The sequence below is a fragment of the Nipponia nippon genome, unplaced genomic scaffold, assembly GCF_047370975.1.
Source record: "Nipponia nippon isolate SJK-2023a ecotype South Korea unplaced genomic scaffold, ASM4737097v1 scaffold_4, whole genome shotgun sequence".
NCBI classification, from domain to species: domain Eukaryota; kingdom Metazoa; phylum Chordata; class Aves; order Pelecaniformes; family Threskiornithidae; genus Nipponia; species Nipponia nippon.
The window spans coordinates 43,940,134-43,954,182 of record NW_028262358.1 but is presented as its reverse complement, the minus strand read 5'-3'; the positions used below and the strand labels follow the sequence as shown (position 1 = coordinate 43,954,182).

The 14,049-nt window shown below is 36.9% G+C and overlaps 1 protein-coding gene across 3 annotated transcripts in view; it reads right to left on the bottom strand.

The window, feature by feature from the left end:
- TARBP1 (tRNA guanosine 2 -O-methyltransferase TARBP1) overlaps positions 1 to 14,049 on the bottom strand; it is a 39,256-nt gene that overhangs the window by 21,683 nt on the left and 3,524 nt on the right. For all 3 annotated transcript variants that reach the window (XM_087774984.1, XM_087774982.1, XM_087774983.1), the window contains exons 5-13: positions 13,352 to 13,404; positions 11,401 to 11,498; positions 10,011 to 10,146; positions 8,880 to 8,976; positions 7,933 to 8,022; positions 6,088 to 6,226; positions 4,241 to 4,337; positions 3,770 to 3,945; positions 998 to 1,095 (exon numbers count right to left, since the gene is read on the bottom strand). In XM_087774984.1, coding sequence (XP_087631110.1) covers positions 998 to 1,095; positions 3,770 to 3,945; positions 4,241 to 4,337; positions 6,088 to 6,226; positions 7,933 to 8,022; positions 8,880 to 8,976; positions 10,011 to 10,146; positions 11,401 to 11,498; positions 13,352 to 13,404 — 984 coding nt within the window. The remainder of the gene's footprint in view (positions 1 to 997; positions 1,096 to 3,769; positions 3,946 to 4,240; positions 4,338 to 6,087; positions 6,227 to 7,932; positions 8,023 to 8,879; positions 8,977 to 10,010; positions 10,147 to 11,400; positions 11,499 to 13,351; positions 13,405 to 14,049) is intronic.

Sequence of the window (14,049 nt, the reverse complement as noted above, 5' to 3'; positions counted from 1 at the left end):
CTCATTACAGTTGCCTCTTCCTTTCCAATCCTTCTAGTCTTCTTGCTTCTTCCCAATAGTCTATCCAAATACAGCCCACTAAATTAACAATCTTGAAACTGAAGTCTTCTCTTTAAATCTCTACTTTAGTTTTCTGCCTTTTACAATACAAAATTAAAGCTGACAATTAGAAGAACTGTGAAGATCTTACAACTTTCCTTTTCTCTTACTCCATATCCTTCTCCTGAAACTCCTAATCTATTTTCTACCTTGCTTTCAAAGTTCTTACTTCGCATTTCATTGAGCTTTTGAGTTTTGAGAATTGGCCTCCGTTTTAACTTCCACAAATCCCTCTTTCTCAAATCTGTTTTCTTCCAGAAATATCATTCTCCTCATAAAGATTACATTCTAATTCCTCTTTCTCCATCTGGAAACATCTGTAAATGTTTTGCTTTACGTCTTGTGTCTTTCTGTTTACATATGACTTGAAAGCTCTTTACAGTAGGAAACATGTGCCTCCTCACTCTCTAAAAAGCAGTGCATTTCTTTCATACATTCAACAGAGTATTTTTAAAGAAGCCACGCTCCTCTACCATTAAATCATTTTGCTTCAAAAGTCACGGGTTTCTTTGGGGTATAAACACTGGCCACAGCAAAGAGCGAACAGTGGAACATAGTCAATAAAGATATTAACCAGGCTGAGTGCTAAAAGTCTCCAAACATCTTATATCCACAACTGTACTAGTAGATACGATGCAGTATGATATGATACTCATGATTTCTTCAGCTTTGAGAAGAAACAGGGAGTATGGACTACAGACACTAAACACTACTTGTCAAGACACCTTTTTTTGCTGTATTCTTATTGTGCACATTCAAAAAGTTAACAGAAGTGTTTCTATGCAGATTGACTTTCTAAGTGTTCAAAGATTTGATATGAAAACTAGGAACACTTGTAAATCAAATTAACAAGGAAGCCCAAATCCACACCAAAGTATGTCTCTCAATAATTACTTACAGTGCTTAACTCATTTGTAGTAAGCCGCCGGAGAACAAATTCAAGAATGCTCTCCATAGGTGTCATTAGAGATTTCCAGATAAAAAACAATACCCCATCTGTGTGAAGAGAAAAAAAAAAAAATGACGTACAGAAATACACTTTCCTTAAGAAATTTATTATATCATGCAGATTTAATTGTTACAGAGTCAAAGTTATACAGTAATAAGTATTCAAATACCTAAGAATACCTTAAAACAGCTCTGTACTCTTTAGCAGTGTAAGTCATAGGGCTGAAAGAATGACACCAGATGATATTCTTTCCTGAGATCTACCATGAACTAGTGAACCAAAACCCACACAAAACCAGAAGACCAAAGCATAATTTTCCAACTCTTAATGCACACTGTCGTCCTATTCCCAACCCTCTGCACGAAAAGCTTATTAATGAACTTACTTTTTAATAAAGAACAAGAATTTCCATATCCAGCAATTATTGTATGTGATAAAAATGCAGTTATCCATTTCTAACATGTACAGAAGTGAAAACTGTTTTTTGGTTGTTTGTTTTGTTTCGTTTTTTTTCTGTTTAGAAATAATTCAGCTTTGTATATAGAATAATCTTACAAGATTTCAGTCCAGTAGCTTCCTGGCTTAACATTGTAAATGAAAATGTAAGGTTATAACACGAAATGCGATACTTTAAGAAAAGGCTAGGCTACAAAGTATACCGCACATGCATAGCATTTCACAAACGAAAGGACACAAATTTATTATACAAGGGAAGTAGGTCAGTCTGGTAAAACATATTTAACCACGAGCACACTTCAATCTGTGCTTCAAGGGTAAGGGCTAGCTGAAAGCCAAAGAAATAACACATCAGTATGAAACTGGAGTTAAAATACTCTGCACAACCATCTTGTTTTAAAAATATCAGTCATTAGTTTCAGTATTTAGGAGAGTTACCTAGAGGTTGTATCTGCTGGTTTTTTTCTGGAGTTGACCCCGAGTTACATTTCATGTAGTGAAATTACTATGAAATGGAAGACCTTCAAAAGGTAGAAATATAAAGGGACATACTTCCAGAAGTTCCAAATCTATACTTTCAATGTTCTCTATTAAAATGGCTCATTGGACTGCATTTCTAATGCTTAATCTGTTTAGAACAAACAGTTTGACTATGTCAGATTACTATCACATTTCATCGTAAGTCTCAAATCACTAAAACATCTTCTGCAGTTAAAATTCAGAGATTCTTCAGATAAACATGTAAGACAGTAAAATCCAATTCACTACCAGTGGCTCTGTAACACTATCACATAAATAATTAGCAGAAACTTACTGTTTAAAATAGCGAAGTCTAGCAACAGTACAGATAGCAAAACCTGCAGAAAAATGCTGCTGCTTCCAGCATGCATTGCAGGCATGTCTATCCCCATTGAAGTATTCTTGAATAAAACACTTCCCAATTGTTATTATTTTTGTTTTACAAGCTTAAATTCCTTTCTTCTTCCCTCCCATTTTATCATTTTCCATTTGACAGACAGGACTTTTCACCTCCTGTTTAATCAATGCAGAAACAAAACTTCTGTATTTTAGAGCATTACTCTAATTACAGTCAATTCACAGCTGCAGAAACAAGATTTATTACTTGGCTCTCCTGTGCAGGAGGAAGAAGCGCAAAAACATTGTAGGAAATAATATAAGAAAAGAAATGTAATCCTTGTTTAACTTAACACAAAAAGACATAATATTACAAGTCCAGTTCTGAAAGCCTCTTGAAAGGCTCTACTGACGATGAGCTGTACTGGAGTACCTATGGGGGCGTCCAAAAGGACAGAGACACTGTGATGCTCAGCTTTGCCATGCCTCAAGAACTCTGTTAGCAGAACTTAACATGTTAAGTCAGGTATCAAAATTGCCAAGGCGGGAGCGATTGATTATACATCTACATTAGCAAGCACAGCGGCACATAAGGAAGTGATTTACAGAGTTAAATACTTGATACTAAAAACTTCACATGCGCTCACACATGTTTTGGAGGGTTCTGCTTCAGGCTTGCTCTAGCCTCATGCTGTGGACTGAGTGCACATTGGCAGCTGGGGCACATCTTCCAGTCTAGTTTCACCTGAAGGAATCCACTCCGGCAGTCAGAGACCACCCCACAATATGAACTTTAAGAGTCGGAATAATTAGCATTCAGTATTTCAGTCAAACAGCAAAATTCAAGAGGGGGGTGACTGTATAAAGCACTTTTTAAAATTAGGTTAAGCATTTGCTTCAGGGCTGCATTTAGACATCTTTATGAAACCTGGATGCACAACTTGAAAACAGTATGTCTAGCAGGATCACTTTATGCATTCAGGGAAGGCTCTGGCTGAACCGGGAGCAACTAAGCAGGTTAGGCTGGGTTTCTGTACTAACTTCTTTCTGAAGTGTCTGAATGATTTATGGAATCCATAGGTTGGCAAAGAATAAGCCTATAAGTATTTGTAATACGGTCACACTGTCCAGATTTTAACTAACTGCTAATCTTATCCTAATGGGTAACAACAACTTTCTCAGAGGGCTTCCACATTCTCTATTCCCAGTCCTTGGGACACCCTCAGAAGGTCCCCTGTAGGACTGGAACCACAGCTCAATTTTGCAACAGATATGCCAGATTGTCAAATTATTACTAGCCTAGAAGTGGTAAATGTAAAAGTTGACAATATAGCCTTAAAACATTAAGTACCTTAGTTTTAGTTAGACTACAATTAATATAAGACACAGTATACTGAAGATATCACTAACCATCTTGTGTATTGGAACATTTTAACGAACGGGTCTGCAATAACTTCAAGAGAAGCTGTAGGCTTTTATCTGTTTTCAGTGTTGGTATGTAAGCATTACTGCCAAGTTTCATCAAGACATCCAGAAGAGGGTTCAAGAAAGCCTCTAGTTCAATCCATTCTATGTTGCTTTTTCCACTACACAAAAACAAAAATTAAAAAGAAAGTCTTCTTCTGAGTATCTGCCTTAAGTGCTGAAGTCACTTATGGAAATAAATAGGACACACGTTTCCAAGTCACTTAAGTATCTTTAGAAATGTTACCCAGTACGTTTGCAGCAAGAGTTGGACAAGGCCTAAGGAATGATCAGGCTGACCGAAAGTCTACAGAGAAAAATGGACAACTTCCTGACTCGATCAGGCTTCTACTGGATCCTTCAGCAGTAGGGGGGTTGAAAAAGAGAGAAATGTAAAATAAGATATTTCATACTTACCTGTATTTTTTCCTCATCTGCTCCACGTCTGCAGCCAACAGAATCACTGTTGCGACAAGCTTAGCTTCAAACCAGTCAGGCATAAAGCAATTTTCTCCTGATTAAAGATATTTTAAGGTTTCCACAGTACTTAAAAAATACCTTCACATTAATTTTTAAAACTTTTGTTTTAATAACATTAAAATAAATTAGTAGTATAACAACAATTAATGGTAACAAGAATATTACTACTAATTTTTCTAATTTCTTTTATCTAGATACAAACTAAACTCAAACACAATTACTTTCCTCTGTGCCTCAAAGAGGCTAATCTTATTGGCCTCTATGCTGAAATCAATTTTAGGCCATGTGTTATATTATGTAGTAGCATATATTATGTAGTAGCTCCCAATAGGCTTTTCTATTGCTTTTAAGAATACATTAGCATATTCAAATGAAGTTAACCAAGAACATAATTCCACTATGCTTCCTCAGAAACACTAGCTGTGATTTTGACCAGCTAAAAGTTATATGAAGAACTGAAACTATTCTATCACAGGGAAATTAAAAAAAAAAAACACTAACTGAAGTTGCTCTTTTCATTGATCTTCTATGCAGGACCACATCATCATACTTATAAAATTGTTTCTTAAATAGTAGTACACATGCTGGTTTTAGGGTTTTTTGACTGGTGTATTTTTGGCTTTGGGAATTTAGAAAGCAAAACACACTTCGGAGGTCCAGTTCAAGCAGCTGGACATGGTTGATTTTTTTTTTTCCTCTGCAGAGCTGCTTATAAGCTAAGACTCAAACTGAACCAGCAAATAACAAACACAACTTTTTAGAAGTGAAACACAGATGTTTGCCATGGAATTACAGATAATATAGACAAAGGACTAAACAAACATTTCAGGAAGCAGAGATGATCTTCAAAATTTTTAGCAAAGCATAACCTTGGCATATCAATAGACAAAATTTGCTTGCAACTTTTCTAACCATAAGACAATCAAGTGAAGTGTCCTGGGCCGCAAGAAGCTTCTGAAGCTAGTTATCATTAGCTTATTCTGACCTAGTTTTTATATCTCCTATAGGTATAATATTTTAAAAGTGTTCAATTTTGACTTTTGACATTATAAAGCTATATAAAATTTGCTACGATTGCAGTAATTAAGTAGCAAATAAGTGAGTTACACACAAAAGTTGAAGTATTCAAAAAGTCAATTTGCCATTCCTTTCAATATATCTGAAAGAAAATTCTGCACTGAAGTTATAATAATTTAAAATGTGGCAGTGAACAAAGAAGTCCCTTCAGAATTTATCTGCATATTGATAAGAGCACACAAAAAACCTTCTTTGGTTATAATGTGTGGCAGCTCATCTGCTACAAGCAGTCCAAGGTCAAAAGAACATCACTGCAGGAAGGTGTGTAATGAGCTGCCAAACTGCGTAACTATACAGCATCTCTCCCCATAAACGTACTTGGCCATTTTACAAACCTCTGCTGAGAAAGGCTACAGAACCTGTATCTATGTACATTCCCTTGTGCTTTCCTCTGCCCCCATACTCCAGTATTTTCAGGCACTGGTAAAAAAGTAACAAAAGAAATCTAATGGACAAGCATCAGTGCAGCATTAAAATTGAATATTAAGGCTCAATTTCAATTAATACTGCATGACTGCATTTTGTGAAGGAAGACTGGAATTAGAAAATAAAGTAAAAACTTAAGAATTGTGAATACCGCAGATTAGGTAGAATTTGAATAGGTAGAATATAAATAAACAGCTCTTCTAAAATCCAAAGGATTTTTGTAATTTTATGGTTAAATTATCTTCAATTTTTTTTTTAATATTAATAAACGTTTAACTTACTTTCAGATGCTGGTGTCTTAAGATATTCTCCCACAAGACTGCGTACGTATTGACATAAAGATGATGTCTCTTGATGTTCAAAATCAGAGGTTATTGACTTTTTGAAGCATCTGTCATTCACTTGTAACCAACTGCAAAGCTGAATTAAAACCAGTATGTTACTATTTACCCATAATTGTCAGTTCTGTAGTGACATTACCAACATAACAGTTCACTAAAGCACTGTTAAATCCACACTGTGAGAAGTATTAACTGGAGCTACCTTGAGGCTTAGCAGACTACTCCCCTCTAATTAATATAGCAAAAGGTTCTTTAGAGAGTAATTCAGCGCACCCAAAAAAAGATTATTGGTACCAATATAAGAAAAAACCCAGCTCTTAAAAATAAGCAAGACTGGTAAAATTTCCCTCATGTCAAAAGGGCTTCCTACAGCCAAGTGTTATCTAGTGAGAGCTGCGTATTTATTTTTTTAACTTTTATGCCAAAAATCAACAGAATAGGATGAAACATACAGCATACAGAACAAGAGGACACTATGCAAAAAATCATTTATCATTATATTGCTGTACAACTAATCAAAATTATGGCTACGTATTCAGTTGACTCCAGTATATCCTATATACAAAATGATTTCTTCTTTGAGGCTTTTTCATACCATTTTGCATCTTGCAAAGACATAAAACATACATCCTTTGGAAATTTAAAATTTACAATCTCATTCTACATGGTAGGCACACTTTTCTGTTTGAGATTACCCTGTTATTCCTGCCAGTGCTGGGTTTAACCAAACAACATGCAAATCAGAGGCAGTTCTTATACAGTTTTTTTGGCCCATATACTGGTCCATTCAGAGAGTCTCAGGATCCACATTATCTCGGATGGTAATTTCAGGACTAAGAGGAAGAGGAAACATGAACCATACTAGCAGATTACCCCTCTAAAGATAGAACAAGCTTACAAAATAGTGTTCTTTTCCATCAAATTAAATTTTACAACAGAGAGTTCAGGAGAAATTAGAATGAAGTAACCAAAAAGAGAATATATATATGATATACAGAAATAACTGTCTGAAGAATCTGATAAGCAAGAGCAGCTTCAGCTGAGGGTGTTACATCCACCTGGTATCCTTAATAAAAGTAGAGTGAGAAACCGAAGTCGTGGCTGTGTGGCACTCTCTCCATGAAGTTACCAACCATGTAGAGGAGTGAGCATGGATCCCTGATGGGAGAGATTACATATACTAGTACAGGCTTACCAATAGTGATTTTAGTTCCTACAATCTTGGCAAAGGATGCAGAAGACCAGGACTGTAACAAACACACAGAAGTCTCTTAAAGGACCAGTATTCAGTGTACACAAGTCTGAGAAAGATCTGATTCTGATTTGCATTTCAATATGGTTACGCCCAACAGCTGGAATACCGAGATGAACTCTAGGAAACACAATGAACTGGGGCATAAAGGCTCTAAAGGAGTTCAAAAAAATTTCTGCCTCAAGAAAGAGCTTTTTCTTCTGCAGAATTGAGAATTTCTGCACGAAGAAAAAAAAAGTCATATTTTTCTCCCCATCCACCTTACCTTCAACCACCTTAGAATTCTTCCACTTCTAATCTGCTGAATAATTTGTTTAGGGTTAACATTAACACCTCTACAGCATTAAAAAAATTTAAAAATCACAGCTTTCAAGTGAAACCTAAATCCATCAGGACTCCACATCCAGAAATTCCAGCATGTACCAATGCAAAAGTAGCTAAGTATTTAAATATTAAAGTAGCAATAATAAATCATGTGTCTGTATCGGTATTAAAAAATGTTTGATGAACACAAAACCAGCTTCAGTTCTCACCTCTATCCATAACATAGTATCTCTCCTTAGGGACTCCTCTGGTCTAAGGGACAGAAGAAAGCTTGCAACTTCTGGGAGGGACACTTTCTCCTGAAGAAATTAATCAAGATATAATAGTTGCCAACATAATATACAACAGCTAACACCTATACAACAACTGAAGAAGTTTGCTGTCATCTGGCAAAAGTTTCAGAAAAAGAAACTGACTTTTTCCTTTCCATGACACAGACTCATTTTTGCCTCTTTGGGACCAACTCATCTTTACCAATTCGATTTGCCCAAGTATTAAAATCTATCTGAAAGTTAATGAATGACTAGAAGAATAGGGCTATTCACTGATGACACCTTTTAAATGAATGTACATAAATAAGAGTCACTGATAAGTACTACTTCTGTATTTCCAAAAGGAAATTCTGCTCAGACAAGTTTATAGCCATAACACACAACATGGAAGACAGTCTACTTATCTAGAAAGCAAGCATGTTATAAGACAACCAAAACATGAATACTTTGACTATTGAACAATTAAGGTATTGCTATTTCAACATTAATGGTAGTTTTAGCATTCTGGCATTATGAATACTTCTATTCTCTTAGGTATTTCAGAAAAGTCCATTTAGTTTCTATCTGTTAAAACATGAGTTTATACAGTGGATATCATAATAGGATACTATTTCATAACTACTGTGTGAAAACCCTACAAGAAAACATCAACTAAGAAAAGATAATGAAAAATAATACATCTTATGCTTAAAAGAAGCATACCCATACTTCCATAGTACATTTTTTTAAGTAGTCACTAAAAAAACTGCAAATCCAGCAAAATCAGTTGTTCCATGTTGTGTTTGGCAATTTTTTGAATCCTGTTTACCCTGTAAAAGTGTCAGTGTATTTCTATTACACCAGGAAGAAAAAAAAAAAAAAAAAAACAACAAAACTAAACTGACCACATCTGTTAAATGCATAGCTGTTTGAAGAAGATAGCACTGAGCAGCTCCACGCAACAAAATCTGATGTGTAATCATAGTACACTGGAGGACATCTCTGGAAAGGGGAAAAATATGCACTGTAGAAAACATACACTGAGGAAGTTAAAACATTTTCATGTATTTGCTAATTATTAACCATTTTCAAATATTAGATTGTATTTAACAAACATATTCTACTCAGTATAACACAATCACTGCCTTATCAGACAGCATACAATCCGGAACCAAGACTACTGCTATAGGTACTTTAAAAAAATATTAAAACTTGGATAAGCACATACCTGACAAATGAAAAGTGAGGCGAGGGGGAGCAAAACAAAACCAAAACTAAAGGAACGATCCCCATGATAACACCAGTGCAAACTGTTAATTTAATATTTGCATTTCTGTCAGTAACACATATAGAAATAAAATGTTTCCCATCAAATTCTCACTCTAGCACAAAACTAAAAGAAACCTTCAATGCTCTTTTGTCAGCAGAGGTGTGTCTGATTTTTTTGGCTGTGCCTTTTTTTTTTTTGGTAAATTACTTTTATCCAATATTCCTTCAGCCACCAGTAAGATTTTATTTCAAAGCTCGAATTTAATTAAACTGGAATAATTACTGATTTTTAGTGGCAGATACTTAAGAAACATCAGTGTGATTAAGGACAATACACATGCCAAGAACTTTTACCTAGCCTTTTATTTACAAGTCTTTCAGTTTTCAGTTTTGTGGGCTGTCCCGATACAGCCTCAACTGCCATGAAACAAGGTTTTAATGTAATTAGAAGAAAAGGAAGAAGTTCGATATATATCAGTTAGGAAGTATGGAAGACCAGGGAAAAAGGATGCCAAAAAAAGAAGTAATGACAAAGGACTGAAATGCAAAACACTCATTTTTTAAGTCACACAGGGATATAAATACATTGGTTCTTAAATTGCTTTCTTCTGTGAAGTAGACATAAAGGAGAAACAACCTTCCATTCCCATGCACAACTATCACATCCTCCCAGAAGTAACAAACATGAATTAAATCCTGGCTCTCCAGATGTTCAGCACATTTCTTTACAAGAAGTCTGTAAAAACACAATGCAGTGTACATTTTACCTTAAAGCATGAAGTCCTTCAGTGCCCAATACTTTACACGCAGGGATATATGCAAGAGCCATAGAAAGAAACAAAATGGGAACAGCACACCAATGCCTACTTGTCATCTTCTGAATAAATTTTAACAGGAAACTACCTTAAAATAAAAGTAAACAAAACAAACAATCCAGAGTGATTTCTTGTTCGCCAATGCATTTAAATGACACAGACCCCAGCAGGAGAGTGTAACAATCATTTCTGAAAATTAAATGAAAGAGTAATAATTTCCTAATTATTTCAATGAAAAAAGTACATTCCAAAGTCTGTCAGTAAGGTAATATGATAAGGAGATAACCACAAATAAACCTAATTTTGGCTTTGCTGATCTGCACCAATCCCCATATTCAGTAATGGAATTTTAACTCTGATCGTTTCAAGTACTAGACAATGCCTTTTTTAAGCTGCTACTCAGTCTGTGTGACGGCAGACCAAAGTACACGACAATTGAACCAGTTTAATGGATGCTGGCATGGCCAAAGCAAGCCTCAACAAGACACCACAACTACAATTTGTAGAAGCAAGTCACCCAGTCTCAGGGCTGCTAATCACAGACCCTCCATTTTGTGAGAAAATATATGCAGGGACAGGGCAGAGAAATAGGGCATCTATGGCATTACAGACATGTAAGGTGTTTCCTACCAGAATATGTGCCCGCAGATACAGGGTACTGAACAGAGCTGGTTCTACTCTTATTTAACCCAATTAGACCAGATATTAAATTCTGATCTGTCAAAGGTTGTTCCTTCTTTTCAGCCTACACTATCACCAAAATTTGGAACAATCTCAGAAATCTTCCTCCATCCAACCTCACAATAAAAAAATCCTTTTCCAGCTTCTGCTTCAGCACTTGGACTGGCTCTTTCCAATGCCTAACTACACAGGCTGTGACTAAAGAAGTCTGGAAGATAGGTTAAAAAAACAAAACAAAACAAAACAAAAAACCCACACCGAGACACCCCAAAGCCCCCAAAACAAACAAACAAACAAAAGAACTGTTCTAAAGATTTTGCTCAGCACAGTATTATCTATACTGACATATAAAGAAAAAAGAATCTGCAAACACTGTTCATCTTCAGAACTTAGGAGTTTGGTTTTTTAATAAAACAGGTAAGTCTGCTTCAGTTTGCCTCTAAAACGATTTTGTAGCTTAATGCTGCAGCATCCCTCAAAGCCTCAGAAGACCTCTCTCCTCCCTGGAAACTCCACTGCCACAAGGAGAACTACTCCTTTTTTCTCTCAAGTAATGTAGAAAAATAGTGGTAACTGTTTACATGAGATACAGAAAACAGGTTCATAGTTTTTTATTTGGTTTCTTTATTTGAAAAAAGATAACAGTGAAATTGAAACATACCTTTTTCTTCCTCTGGAAGAAGCATGAAATAAGTAGCCAAAAACTTCTGTAGCCTCATTCCCAAAGGAGGACAGGCTCCCATTAACTGACCTGGTGTCCTGTTGGGTATTAAAACATCAAATAGACAACTGGCATGTTAACACCTACAAGTAGGATTGCCCCTAAACAAAAACAAAGCGCACTGCTGTGGTTAAATCACTGCAGAGACCGCTCCAACAGGCCACAGAGATGGAGTGCATCAGCTTGCGTCCTCCACGTCGCCCAGTATTCCAACAGCACCCAGCAAACACGCAGAAGATGGGGACAGTCACAACAGCACGACTCTCCCTGGCCACCTATAAGGACATGGTGGTGGCACACTCTGACATTCAAGCGCAGCCTCAAGTCAGGTTACTCAGGACTGAGAGCATCTTATGTTGAGCCCAGAGTAAGAAACGTCACTGTCATTTCAACCCTGTGCCTGCACCCAGAGAACGCCACGGGCCTCCGGGAGCAGGCTGCCAAGGCCCACGGGACAAGATCAGTGGTACGCAGTGGGGATGCGACCAGCCTGATCTGGAGAACAGCAAAGACAAATTACCTACCCAAGTGTGCTACAGAGCAAGGATCTCTCCCTGGAACAGGTTATAAAGTCAGTATAAACAAAACCACTGACCAGCACAGAAGGTTTTAAGTAAAAACGCAAGAAACACCCCATGAGATCAACAGAGACAACCTGTGTCCTATCAGAAGTCTCAGGATCCTGGCTATCAAGGACTAGCATCAGGCAGTCATGAGATTTTACAGTTTTCTCTCACATAGCTTGACGTTAACCGTAACAACTTTGTGTGTTGTTGGTATACTCAAACATCCGCCCTCCTCTACATATGCCAAAACGTTTCACCAGAAATACAGAAGCTAAGAGAGATGATTACGAAGCATCGATCCAACACAGCTCTAACATACACACCAAAGCACTCAGCACCTGCTTCAACTTCTGACGCCCTACCAGTGCACGTCCATGCAAACCATATTGCAGGCAGCTGACTGAGATGAGAAACACACAACTGCTGCAAGAGCCCAAAGAGGTCACATTTGTCCTGTCACGTTTAGACGAAACAACCTGTTTTGACTATGCTTTATCCAGGTATCCAGAACCACCAAATCCAAACTTATCACCAGCTTGATGAGTGACAGTCACATTCCCCTCCCCTCCCCAAAAGTGCATAAATAGTTTCAACTTTTCTAGCTGCCCAACGAGGTCAGCCAGTCAAGGCTACTCGAACATCATTCTAAACAGAGTTTCAGACTGCCAGCTGAAGCATCCAAGCCACTTCATCTGGCATAATGCCGAGTGCATACAGTGCATTCATACTTTCCATGCTTTCCATGCAACTAACACAAAGCACTGAATGCCATCAGTACGCTGAACGTACAGGAACTGGCAACTCCTCAAACTTTTATCTGTTCTTTATGTATTTACATCAAGGGAGGCCGCTGTCGTCTGTCAACCTCAAGTAGTCTCCTGTGAAAAGGTATTAATTTCCCAAAAGATAATCAGGCACTGTCAAAAACCTACTTCTATCAGTTATGATGTAGCAACAATTCGAGCAGCCCCTTCTTTCTGCGTGGCAAGAAAATGACAAGATAAAAAATACCTAATTCACTAAGTTATTCATTTATCATATCTCACTTCATTTCCAAATTAATATTTCAACACCAGGTGTAAAATAGGACCTTGAAGCATCACTATGTTGCTATTACTAGGACAAAATTGAACCCACTTCATCCTACTCACAGCTACCCACCTTCCCTGAAACACTCTTTACCTGCCAGAGAGTTTAGTAACACCATGTTTGTTAATGTGTCTTCCTTCATCCAAGATTTTACCCACGTACTCTAACCAGTATTATTAGAATACATTTCCCATAATCGATATATTTAAAAAAAAAAAAAAAAATCAGTGGCTTACCTGCTGTAGAGGGAACTTTCTGAGAGGGCATCCATTAACGGTCCAATAACAAACTGATAAAAGGAAACAAGAACAATGGCTAAATGTACACTCGCAAGGCACTGTTACATAAAGGCTAACCAGCATTACTTCACCAGACTTTAAAAGGACAGAGTCAGAAACTAGGGAACACTCTTGCTAGTAGTAACTAGTGGGAGCAAAAGGAGGCAGAAACTAAAGAGAAGGGGGAGCAGGAGAATAAACAAGCAAAGCAATTTTTTCACTAGGTACATTTCACACAGCATTGTGAAAGGTGCAGGCAAATAAGAAATCCTTTTGGGAAATGGCTGGAGAGAAGATATTGTAACACGAAACAAAAGAAAGACTAGGGGCCAACACAAATAGAAAGATTTAGTGTGTTTTAAGGTTGACTGGATTTCAAGTTAGTCATCAAGAGGCTGACTTAGTTTGTATATATTAGAAATGTTAACCTCTGGGGGCAACGCTCCTTCTATGAAGGAGAGAAGAAAGAAATAATAATATAAAAATACATCATTCCTTACTAAGGCGTAGGCTGGTTGGGGAGTCAACCTACCTACACTACTAATAAATTTTAAAAATGAAGCACTTTAAACTTACAATATTTCTTCCCACATATGGAATATTTTGAACTGTGGCTTTTAATGGGACACAGTAATATACTGATTATACTACAGAGA